Consider the following 12,500-nt stretch of genomic DNA (forward strand, 5'->3'; position numbering starts at 1 on the left):
GCAAACCTTTGTCAAGTACCACAATACGTAGTTACATCCACAAATGCCAGTTAAAACTGTCCTGTGCCAAAAGGAAGCCCTATGTTAACAGTGTCCAGAAGCGCCGTCGACTTCTCTGGGCTCGAGGCATCTGGGATGGACCATCACACAGTGGAAACGTGTACTGTGGTCAGATGAAGCAGTATTTCAGGTATTTTTTGGGAGGAATGGACGCTGTGTGCTCCGGACCAAAGAAGAAAAGGATCATCCAGACTGTTACCAGCAACAAGTCCAGAAGCCAGGGTCTGTCATGGTATGGGGTTGTGTCAGTGCCCTTGGCAAAGGTAACTCGCACTTCTGTGAAGGCTCCATTAATGCTGAAAAGTACATCGAGATTTTGGAGAATAATATGCTGCCTTCAAGAAGACATCTTTTCCAGGGACGTCCATGCATATTTCAACAAGACAATGCAAAAGCACATTCTGCACACATTCTGCAGTCCTGTCTGCGGAGGAAGAGGGTTCGGGTACTTGACTGGCCTGCCTCAGTCCCGACCTGTCTCCAATAGAGAATGTGGACAACGAAGACCCCGTACTGTTGCCCACCTTAAGACTTGTTTGCAGGAAGAATGGGACAAAATTACACCTGAAACACTTCATCACTTGGTGTCTTCAGTACCTAAACGTCTTTTAAGTGTTGTGAAAAGGAATGGCAACATTACAAAGTGGTAAATGCTTTACTGTCCCAACTTTTTTGAAATGTGTTGCAGGTCTGAATGACAGGAAAGGATGCATATTTACAAATGACATGAAGTTGACCAGACAAAACATGAAATATTTTGTGTTCATATTGTCTGCAATGAAATACAAGTCAAAGTAAATTTAGAAATCACTTTTTTTTTTTTTTTTTGCATTTTCCATACTGTCCCAACTTTTTCTGATTTGGGGTTGTAACACAAGTATTGGCTGGATTTTTACCATTATAGGTTGTTCACACACTGTGGACCCCTCCCCTCTAAATGAGTCTCAATCGTGTGAAACGGATCAGAAACTCATTTGTTGTTATTAGTGGTGAATGAAGCCACTTTGTGAAGTTTTAAGGATCCTCCAGAATGATCTTCAGGACTCGAGCACAGCTGCGTCACGCCTTCTGTGACTCACAGCGGATTTCAGCAGAAACTGGGTCACTTCCACACGCCTGCCGCTCTGAAGTCTGATTCTGATCATTCCTACTTTAGGTTGTCGTTCTGTTTTCATCGAGCGCAGCGGAAAAACAAAGAGCGAATTCTGTGCAAAGTGGATCCAGATGAGGCAGAGATTGAGCTAAACAGGTCTGAGATCTGAGTAACAACAGACGAAGAGCAGAAACACTGGCAACATTTCATAGAGACACTCACACACACACACACACACACACACACAAACCTGGATGTTCAGGCGGCCCCTGTGCGGCCCCAGTCCGTAGTGTCTCATGGTGGACGCATGGAGCTGGAAGTCATCGACCTTCAGTGTCTCCAGACCCAGCGGAGGACAATCTGAGGACAGAGAAGAGCTGATACTGACCCACAGTCAGGAGAGGAGTCTGAGCTCTGCCTCTCCAGCTGTTCCCATGCACAACATAAGTTTCTTTCTTAGTATTTTGTCTGAAAGTCTGAAATCAAGACATTTATTGATGCACAATGACATCCGATACGAAGTCTTGATAAACTTGTGCTGTGTTGAAAATCCTTGACCTAAATAATCTTTTAAATGACTTTTCCATCTCTCCTCATGCTTTATTGCCAAAAATGGCATTCAATCTTTTTGTCAACTTGTATTTATTTTAATTAGCACAGCTTTTGTATTTATTTTTGAAACTGCAAAACTGAGGAGCATGAGCTGACATCAAAAAAAAGCTGTGCTAATTCAAATAAAACAAGTTGACAAAAAGATAGAATGCCATGTTTGGCAATAACAGCATGACGAGAGATGTATAAAAAAATGTAGGTGGGTCATTTTTGACCCGGAACACCACTAGCGTAACAGGGTGTGGGAAAAACCCAAAAAGCACAAAAATTACCAAAACATTTTGGGACATTGTTATAGCCTCTGTGAATAAAGTCTTTCAGTTTTAGTCCAATGTGATAAAAAATAAAATCCTCTCTGGTTCAAAATGGCTGGAACACAATCGGGTTAAAACTAAAACTTTGGGGCGGGACTATCTGTCTGACCAATGACATGAACTCTGGGCGGGACTATCTGTCTGACCAATGACATGAACTCTGGGCGGGACTATCTGTCTGACCAATGACATGAACTCTGGGCGGGACTATCTGTCTGACCAATGACATGAACTCTGGGCGGGACTATCTGTCTGACCAATGACATGAACTCTGGGCGGGACTATCTGACTGACCAATGACATGAACTCGGGGCGGGACTATCTGACTGACCAATGACATGAACTCGGGGCGGGACTATCTGACTGACCAATGACATGAACTCGGGGCGGGACTATCTGACTGACCAATGACATGAACTCAGGGCGGGACTATCAGACTGACCAATGACATGAACTCGGGGCGGGACTATCAGACTGACCAATGACATGAACTCGGGGCGGGACTATCAGACTGACCAATGACATGAACTCGGGGCGGGACTATCAGACTGACCAATGACATGAACTCGGGGCGGGACTATCAGACTGACCAATGACATGAACTCGGGGCGGGACTATCAGACTGACCAATGACATGAACTCTGGGCGGGACTATCTGTCTGACCAATGACATGAACTCTGGGCGGGACTATCTGACTGACCAATGACATGAACTCGGGGCGGGACTATCTGACTGACCAATGACATGAACTCGGGGCGGGACTATCTGACTGACCAATGACATGAACTCGGGGCGGGACTATCTGACTGACCAATGACATGAACTCAGGGCGGGACTATCAGACTGACCAATGACATGAACTCGGGGCGGGACTATCAGACTGACCAATGACATGAACTCGGGGCGGGACTATCAGACTGACCAATGACATGAACTCGGGGCGGGACTATCAGACTGACCAATGACATGAACTCGGGGCGGGACTATCAGACTGACCAATGACATGAACTCGGGGCGGGACTATCAGACTGACCAATGACATGAACTCGGGGCGGGACTATCAGACTGACTATTGACATGAACTCGGGGCGGGACTATCTGACTGACCAATGACATGAACTCAGGGCGGGACTATCTGACTGACCAATGACATGAACTCGGGGCGGGACTATCAGACTGACCAATGACATGAACTTGGGGCGGGACTATCTGACTGACCAATGACATGAACTTGGGGCGGGACTATCAGACTGACCAATGACATGAACTTGGGGCGGGACTATCAGACTGACTATTGACATGAACTCGGGGCGGGACTATCTGACTGACCAATGACATGAACTTGGGGCGGGACTATCAGACTGACCAATGACATGAACTCGGGGCGGGACTATCAGACTGACCAATGACATGAACTTGGGGCGGGACTATCTGACTGACCAATGACATGAACTTGGGGCGGGACTATCAGACTGACCAATGACATGAACTTGGGGCGGGACTATCAGACTGACTATTGACATGAACTCGGGGTGGGACTATCCGACTGACCAATGACATGAACTCGGGGCGGGACTGTCTGACTGACCAATGACATGAACTCGGGGCGGGACTATCTGACTGACCAATGACATGAACTCGGGGTGGGACTATCTGACTGACCAATGACATGAACTCGGGGCGGGACTATCAGACTGACCAATGACATGAACTCGGGGCGGGACTATCTGACTGACCAATGACATGAACTCGGGGCGGGACTATCAGACTGACTATTGACATGAACTCGGGGCGGGACTATCTGACTGACCAATGACATGAACTCGGGGCGGGACTATCAGACTGACCAATTACATGAACTCGGGGCGGGACTATCAGACTGACCAATGACATGAACTCGGGGCGGGACTATCAGACTGACCAATGACATGAACTCGGGGCGGGACTATCAGACTGACCAATGACATGAACTTGGGGCGGGACTATCAGACTGACTATTGACATGAACTCGGGGCGGGACTATCTGACTGACCAATGACATGAACTCAGGGCGGGACTATCTGACTGACTATTGACATGAACTCGGGGCGGGACTATCTGACTGACCAATGACATGAACTCAGGGTGGGACTATCTGACTGACCAATGACATGAACTCGGGGCGGGACTATCTGACTGACCACTAACATGAACTCGGGGCGGGACTATCTGACTGACCAATGACATGAACTCGGGGTGGGACTATCAGACTGACCAATGACATGAACTCGGGGCGGGACTATCTGACTGACCAATGACATGAACTCGGGGCGGGACTATCAGACTGACCAATGACATGAACTCGGGGCGGGACTATCCGACTGACCAATGACATGAACTCGGGGCGGGACTATCAGACTGACCAATGACATGAACTTGGGGCGGGACTATCAGACTGACCAATGACATGAACTCGGGGCGGGACTATCAGACTGACCAATGACATGAACTTGGGGCGGGACTATCAGACTGACCAATGACATGAACTCGGGGTGGGACTATCTGACTGACCAATGACATGAACTCAGGGCGGGACTATCTGACTGACTATTGACATGAACTCGGGGCGGGACTATCTGACTGACCAATGACATGAACTCAGGGTGGGACTATCTGACTGACCAATGACATGAACTCGGGGCGGGACTATCTGACTGACCACTAACATGAACTCGGGGCGGGACTATCTGACTGACCAATGACATGAACTCGGGGTGGGACTATCAGACTGACCAATGACATGAACTCGGGGCGGGACTATCTGACTGACCAATGACATGAACTCGGGGCGGGACTATCAGACTGACCAATGACATGAACTCGGGGCGGGACTATCAGACTGACCAATGACATGAACTCAGGGCGGGACTATCTGACTGACCAATGACATGAACTCGGGGCGGGACTATCAGACTGACCAATGACATGAACTCGGGGCGGGACTATCAGACTGACCAATGACATGAACTCGGGGCGGGACTATCTGACTGACCAATGATATGAACTCGGGGCGGGACTATCAGACTGACCAATGACATGAACTCGGGGCGGGACTATCAGACTGACCAATGACTAGAACTCGGTGCGGGACTATCAGACTGACCAATGACATGAACTCGGGGCGGGACTATCAGACTGACCAATGACATGAACTCGGGGCGGGACTATCAGACTGACCAATGACATGAACTCGGGGTGGGACTATCAGACTGACCAATGACATGAACTCGGGGTGGGACTATCTGACTGACCAATGACATGAACTCGGGGTGGGACTATCTGACTGACCAATGACATGAACTCGGGGCGGGACTATCAGACTGACCAATGACATGAACTCGGGGTGGGACTATCAGACTGACTAATGACATGAACTCGGGGCGGGACTATCTGACTGACCAATGACATGAACTCAGGGTGGGACTATCAGACTGACCAATGACATGAACTCGGGGCGGGACTATCTGACTGACCAATGACATGAACTTGGGGCGGGACTATCAGACTGACCAATGACATGAACTCGGGGCGGGACTATCAGACTGACCAATGACATGAACTCGGGGTGGGACTATCAGACTGACCAATGACATGAACTCGGGGTGGGACTATCTGAGTGACCAATGACATGAACTCGGGGTGGGACTATCTGACTGACCAATGACATGAACTCAGGGTGGGACTATCAGACTGACCAATGACATGAACTCGGGGCGGGACTATCTGACTGACCAATGACATGAACTCGGGGCGGGACTATCTGACTGACCAATGACATGAACTCAGGGTGGGACTATCAGACTGACCAATGACATGAACTCGGGGCGGGACTATCTGACTGACCAATGACATGAACTCAGGGCGGGACTATCAGACTGACCAATGACATGAACTCGGGGTGGGACTATCTGACTGACCAATGACATGAACTCAGGGCGGGACTATCTGACTGACTATTGACATGAACTCGGGGCGGGACTATCTGACTGACCAATGAAATGAACTCAGGGTGGGACTATCTGACTGACCAATGACATGAACTCGGGGCGGGACTATCTGACTGACCACTAACATGAACTCGGGGCGGGACTATCTGACTGACCAATGACATGAACTCGGGGTGGGACTATCAGACTGACCAATGACATGAACTCGGGGCGGGACTATCTGACTGACCAATGACATGAACTCGGGGCGGGACTATCAGACTGACCAATGACATGAACTCGGGGCGGGACTATCAGACTGACCAATGACATGAACTCGGGGCGGGACTATCAGACTGACCAATGACATGAACTCAGGGCGGGACTATCTGATTGACCAATGACATGAACTCGGGGCGGGACTATCAGACTGACCAATGACATGAACTCAGGGCGGGACTATCTGACTGACCAATGACATGAACTCGGGGCGGGACTATCAGACTGACCAATGACATGAACTCGGGGCGGGACTATCTGACTGACCAATGACATGAACTCAGGGCGGGACTATCAGACTGACCAATGACATGAACTCGGGGCGGGACTATCTGACTGACCAATGACATGAACTCGGGGCGGGACTATCAGACTGACCAATGACATGAACTCGGGGCGGGACTATCTGACTGACCAATGATATGAACTCGGGGCGGGACTATCAGACTGACCAATGACATGAACTCAGGGCGGGACTATCTGACTGACCAATGACATGAACTCGGGGCGGGACAATCAGACTGACCAATGACATGAACTCGGGGCGGGACTATCTGACTGACCAATGATATGAACTCGGTGCGGGACTATCAGACTGACCAATGACATGAACTCGGGGCGGGACTATCAGACTGACCAATGACATGAACTCGGGGCGGGACTATCAGACTGACCAATGACATGAACTCGGGGTGGGACTATCTGACTGACCAATGACATGAACTCGGGACGGGACTATCAGACTGACCAATGACATGAACTCGGGGCGGGACTATCAGACTGACCAATGACATGAACTCGGGGCGGGACTATCAGACTGACCAATGACATGAACTCGGGGCGGGACTATCAGACTGACCAATGACATAAACTCGGGGCGGGACTATCAGACTGACCAATGACATGAACTCGGGGCGGGACTATCAGACTGACCAATGACATAAACTCGGGGTGGAACTATCTGACTGACCAATGACATGAACTCAGGGTGGGACTATCAGACTGACCAATGACATGAACTCAGGGTGGGACTATCAGACTGACCAATGACATGAACTCGGGGCGGGACTATCTGACTGACCAATGACATGAAATCGGGGCGGGACTATCAGACTGACCAATGACATGAACTCGGGGTGGGACTATCTGACTGACCAATGACATGAACTCGGGGCGGGACTATCTGACTGACCAATGACATGAACTCGGGGCGGGACTATCAGACTGACCAATGACATGAACTCGGGGCGGGACTATCTGACTGACCAATGACATGAACTCGGGGCGGGACTATCAGACTGACCAATGACATGAACTCGGGGTGGGACTATCTGACTGACCAATGACATGAACTCAGAGTGGGACTATCTGACTGACCAATGACATGAACTCGGGGCGGGACTATCCGACTGACCAATGACATGAACTCGGGGCGGGACTATCAGACTGACCAATGACATGAACTCGGGGCGGGACTATCAGACTGACCAATGACATGAACTCGGGGCGGGACTATCTGACTGACCAATGACATGAACTCGGGGCGGGACTATCAGACTGACCAATGACATGAACTCGGGGCGGGACTATCCGACTGACCAATGACATGAACTCGGGGCGGGACTATCAGACTGACCAATGACATGAACTCGGGGCGGGACTATCAGACTGACCAATGACATGAACTCGGGGCGGGACTATCTGACTGACCAATGACATGAACTCGGGGCGGGACTATCAGACTGACCAATGACATGAACTCGGGGCGGGACTATCCGACTGACCAATGACATGAACTCGGGGCGGGACTATCAGACTGACCAATGACATGAACTCGGGGCGGGACTATCAGACTGACCAATGACAGCTGCACAGAACTTTGCACACGTTTAAAAATCATTTAATATATTGTAAATACATTTTTGTGGGCCAAGCAAAACTTCAAGACACTATAAACCTGTCTCAATATGTAACCAGCGCAAGTTCTGCCAGGAAGACTCAATCGTTACGTCACTAATTACCTGCTCATCTATTCAATCATATCCTTTTCGGCAGCTTAAAAAGGTAGTAATTACTCATGTCTGAGTTCGCAGATACTGTCGCTTCAACACCACCATCCTCCCCACCACCACTAATATGGGACCTTTCCTCCATCCCACCCTACACCACCAGTCGGGCCCTCCTATCATCCTCAACACCTCCAGATGGGCTCTCCCCTCTACCCCGAAGACTTCAGGATGTTCTCTTCCTCCATCTACCACACCACCACCAGATGGCCCCCTTCCTTACTTCGCGGGGGTGGGCCTTCGTCTTCAGGCAGGATGCGCAGATTCCGTACCCTCGGAATGCGGATTACGAATGGGGCCTACGCCAAAGAACTCGATTGCTTGCTGAGCTCCTAAATAAATGTTATTGTTACAGCATTAATTCTCCCGAGTCTTTCTGGTAGAACTTATCAGAACATAATACAGAGAATCTTTCCAAATGTTCCACCTCAGCTAATATTCAGATGTTGAACCCCATGAGCTCACAGATGCTCTTATCTCCATATGAGCCAGAGATGATCTGGAGCAGGGGTTTTCCAACTTTATGATGCCAAGGACCCCCGAATATGATGAACCTTTTATGAGGGACCCCCTTCCTAAAATCCATTTATTTTTATGTATGAAAAAACATTTAATCTGTTAGATAAACATATTGTTTCCAAACTTAAATTGGCTATACTTAAATGTTGGATGTATAAACCTGATGAAGGACATTTTCAATTAAAAATTATTTGTATGAGCAACTTTCCCAATAAATGTATGTAATCAGCTTACATACTGTATAAAGAATACTGCCTTACAACCCCAGTGAACGAGTTAAAGGTGAATAATACTGAGAAAAACTCACTAGAAAGATACAAAGCAAACATATACACTAAAAAAAAAAAGGTTCTCTATGGCACCAAAAATGGTTCTTGGCTCGTAATCATAGGGGAACCTTTTTTAGTGCTATATATCACCTTAGTCAAAGAACCAGTGAAGAACCTCTGAAGAACCGCTGAAGAACCGCTGAAGAACCAAAATTGGTGCTATATAGCACTAAAAAAGGTTCCCTATGATTACGAGCCAAGAACCATTTTTGGTGCCATAGAGAACCTTTTTTTTTTGAGTGTACAGTTCTGGAAAGTATGTACAGTATATGGCATGAAAGAAGAGAAACATTTAGAAATGAAACAGTTAGAATGTTTGGTAGACTTTATCCATTTTTGCTTTGTCTTTTTTATCTCTGAAATGTTCTGGGGACCCCTTAGAACCTTCTGGAGGACCCCTGAGGGTCCCTGGACCCCAGTTTGAAAACCCCTGATCTGGAGAACCACTGGAGACTGAAGAGATGGCACACACACTCCTGTCACTGACTGAGGCTGAATTTCACGCGTGTGAATTCAACGCTTGGCATTGCTAACGTCACGCTCCACTGAATAATGTAATATACTGAAGACGATCCAGAGGATGAGGACATATCACAAGCATTCAACAGCAGCAGAACAAGCAGTCCAGCCCTCAGAGAGAGAGCCAATCGACTGGATCAGCACAAGCAGCCGCTTGATGATCCACACACACACACACACACACACACACACACACACACACACATCTGCAGCTCTACACTCTCAGGAGACGTGTGTGAATGAGCTCTAGCTCTGAAACAAACACAGCCGTTACTGTTCATGTATTCATCCAACGCGACTGTCCCACACACACACACACACACACACACACACACACACACACACACACACACACACACACACACACACACACACACACACACACACACACACACACACACACACACACACACACACACACACACACACACACACACACACACACACACACACACACACACACACACACACACAGACGAGAGCAGAAGTGTCTCTTTGCACATCACATCCAGATTTAGATCTTCTATTATTGTTATAATATATTGATAAGTCTGGAGCTTCTCCTTCCACACTTTACGTCATATCTGACACATGACCTGACAAATCATGTTCAATAACCAGTGAATCGACTCACCGTCTCGCTCAGCGGCCAACGACCCGCCCTCGGCTGCTTTCTTGTTCTTCTCGCTCTTTTTGTTTCCGGTTTTGACTGTGAATGAGACACAAACAGCAGAAGGTGGAACTGGCTCTGTGGATCTTGCCAGAAGAGTTGAGCCACTCCTCATCCCTGAGTTCAGGTGTTCAACTCTTCATGGCCACAGGTGTGTAACTCCAGCTCTAGACCTGCAGACGCTTCTACACACATTAGAGAGAGAATGGGCCGCTCTCAGGAGTGTGTGTGTGTGTGTGTGTGTGTGTGTGTTCGCTTCTACACACATTAGTGAGAGAATGGGCCGCTCTCAGGAGTGTGTGTGTGTGTGTGTGTGTGTGTTCGCTTCTACACACATTAGTGAGAGAATGGGCCGCTCTCAGGTGTGTGTGTGTGTGTGTGTTTTCGCTTCTACACACATTAGTGAGAGAATGGGCCGCTCTCAGGAGTGTGTGTGTGTGTGTGTGTGTGTGTGTGTGTGTGTGTTCGCTTCTACACACATTAGTGAGAGAATGGGCCGCTCTCAGGTGTGTGTGTGTGTGTGTGTGTGTGTGTGTTCGCTTCTACACACATTAGTGAGAGAATGGGCCGCTCTCAGGAGTGTGTGTGTGTGTGTGTGTGTGTGTGTGTGTTTTCGCTTCTACACACATTAGTGAGAGAATGGGCCGCTCTCAGGAGTGTGTGTGTGTGTGTGTGTGTGTGTGTGTGTTCGCTTCTACACACATTAGTGAGAGAATGGGCCGCTCTCAGGAGTGTGTGTGTGTGTGTGTGTGTGTGTGTGTGTTCGCTTCTACACACATTAGTGAGAGAATGGGCGGCTCTCAGGAGTGTGTGTGTGTGTGTGTGTGTGTGTGTGTGTGTGTGTGTGTGTGTGTTCGCTTCTACACACATTAGTGAGAGAATGGGCGGCTCTCAGGAGTGTGTGTGTGTGTGTGTGTTCGCTTCTACACACATTAGTGAGAGAATGGGCGGCTCTCAGGAGTGTGTGTGTGTGTGTGTGTTCGCTTCTACACACATTAGTGAGAGAATGGGCGGCTCTCAGGAGCTCAGAGAACTCAAGCGTGGGGCCGTGATCGGTGGAGCCTGTGCAATAAGGCCAAATATTAGACTAAATATTCCACACTCAACTGTTAGTGGGATTAGAACAAAGTGGAAACCATTGGGAACAACAGCAACTCAGCCACAGAGCGGGGTCAGCACATGCTGAGGGCCACAGAGCGGGGTCAGCACATGCTGAGGGTCACCGAGCGGGGTCAGCGCATGCTGAGGGTCACAGAGCGGGGTCAGCACATGCTGAGGGTCACAGAGCGGGGTCAGCGCATGCTGAGGGTCACAGAGCGGGGTCAGCACATGCTGAGGGTCACCGAGCGGGGTCAGCGCATGCTGAGGGTCACAGAGCGGGGTCAGCACATGCTGAGGGTCACAGAGCGGGGTCAGCGCATGCTGAGGGTCACAGAGCGGGGTCAGCGCATGCTGAGGGTCACAGAGCGGGGTCAGCACATGCTGAGGGTCACCGAGCGGGGTCAGCGCATGCTGAGGGTCACAGAGCGGGGTCAGCACATGCTGAGGGTCACAGAGCGGGGTCAGCGCATGCTGAGGGTCACAGAGCGGGGTCAGCACATGCTGAGGGTCACCGAGCGGGGTCAGCGCATGCTGAGGGTCACAGAGCGGGGTCAGCACATGCTGAGGGTCACAGAGCGGGGTCAGCGCATGCTGAGGGTCACAGAGCGGGGTCAGCGCATGCTGAGGGTCACAGAGCGGGGTCAGCACATGCTGAGGGTCACAGAGCGGGGTCAGCGCATGCTGAGGGTCACAGAGCGGGGTCAGCGCATGCTGAGGGTCACAGAGCGGGGTCAGCACATGCTGAGGGTCACCGAGCGGGGTCAGCGCATGCTGAGGGTCACAGAGTGGGGTCAGCGCATGCTGAGGGTCACAGAGCGGGGTCAGCGCATGCTGAGGGTCACAGAAGTGGCCAACTTTCTGCAGAGTCAAGAGCTCCAGATCTCCAAACTTCTGTGTCCTTCAGATGAGCTCAAGAACAGTGTGTAGAGTTTCATGGAATGGGTTTCCATGGCCGAGCAGCTCATCCAAGCC

At 49.7% G+C, this 12,500-nt stretch overlaps 1 protein-coding gene across 1 annotated transcript in view; it reads right to left on the minus strand.

The window, feature by feature from the left end:
* The window catches only part of cpxm2 (carboxypeptidase X (M14 family), member 2), a gene marked incomplete at both ends in the record, with an annotated part of 47,943 nt that overhangs the window by 33,159 nt on the left and 2,284 nt on the right, over positions 1-12,500 (minus strand). The window contains 2 exons of the mRNA XM_079845514.1: positions 1,404-1,513; positions 10,392-10,466. Coding sequence (XP_079701640.1) covers positions 1,404-1,513; positions 10,392-10,466 — 185 coding nt within the window. The remainder of the gene's footprint in view (positions 1-1,403; positions 1,514-10,391; positions 10,467-12,500) is intronic.

The sequence above is a fragment of the Gobio gobio genome (genome assembly GCF_949357685.1).
Source record: "Gobio gobio genome assembly, chromosome: 20".
Classification (NCBI taxonomy): Eukaryota; Metazoa; Chordata; class Actinopteri; order Cypriniformes; family Gobionidae; genus Gobio; species Gobio gobio.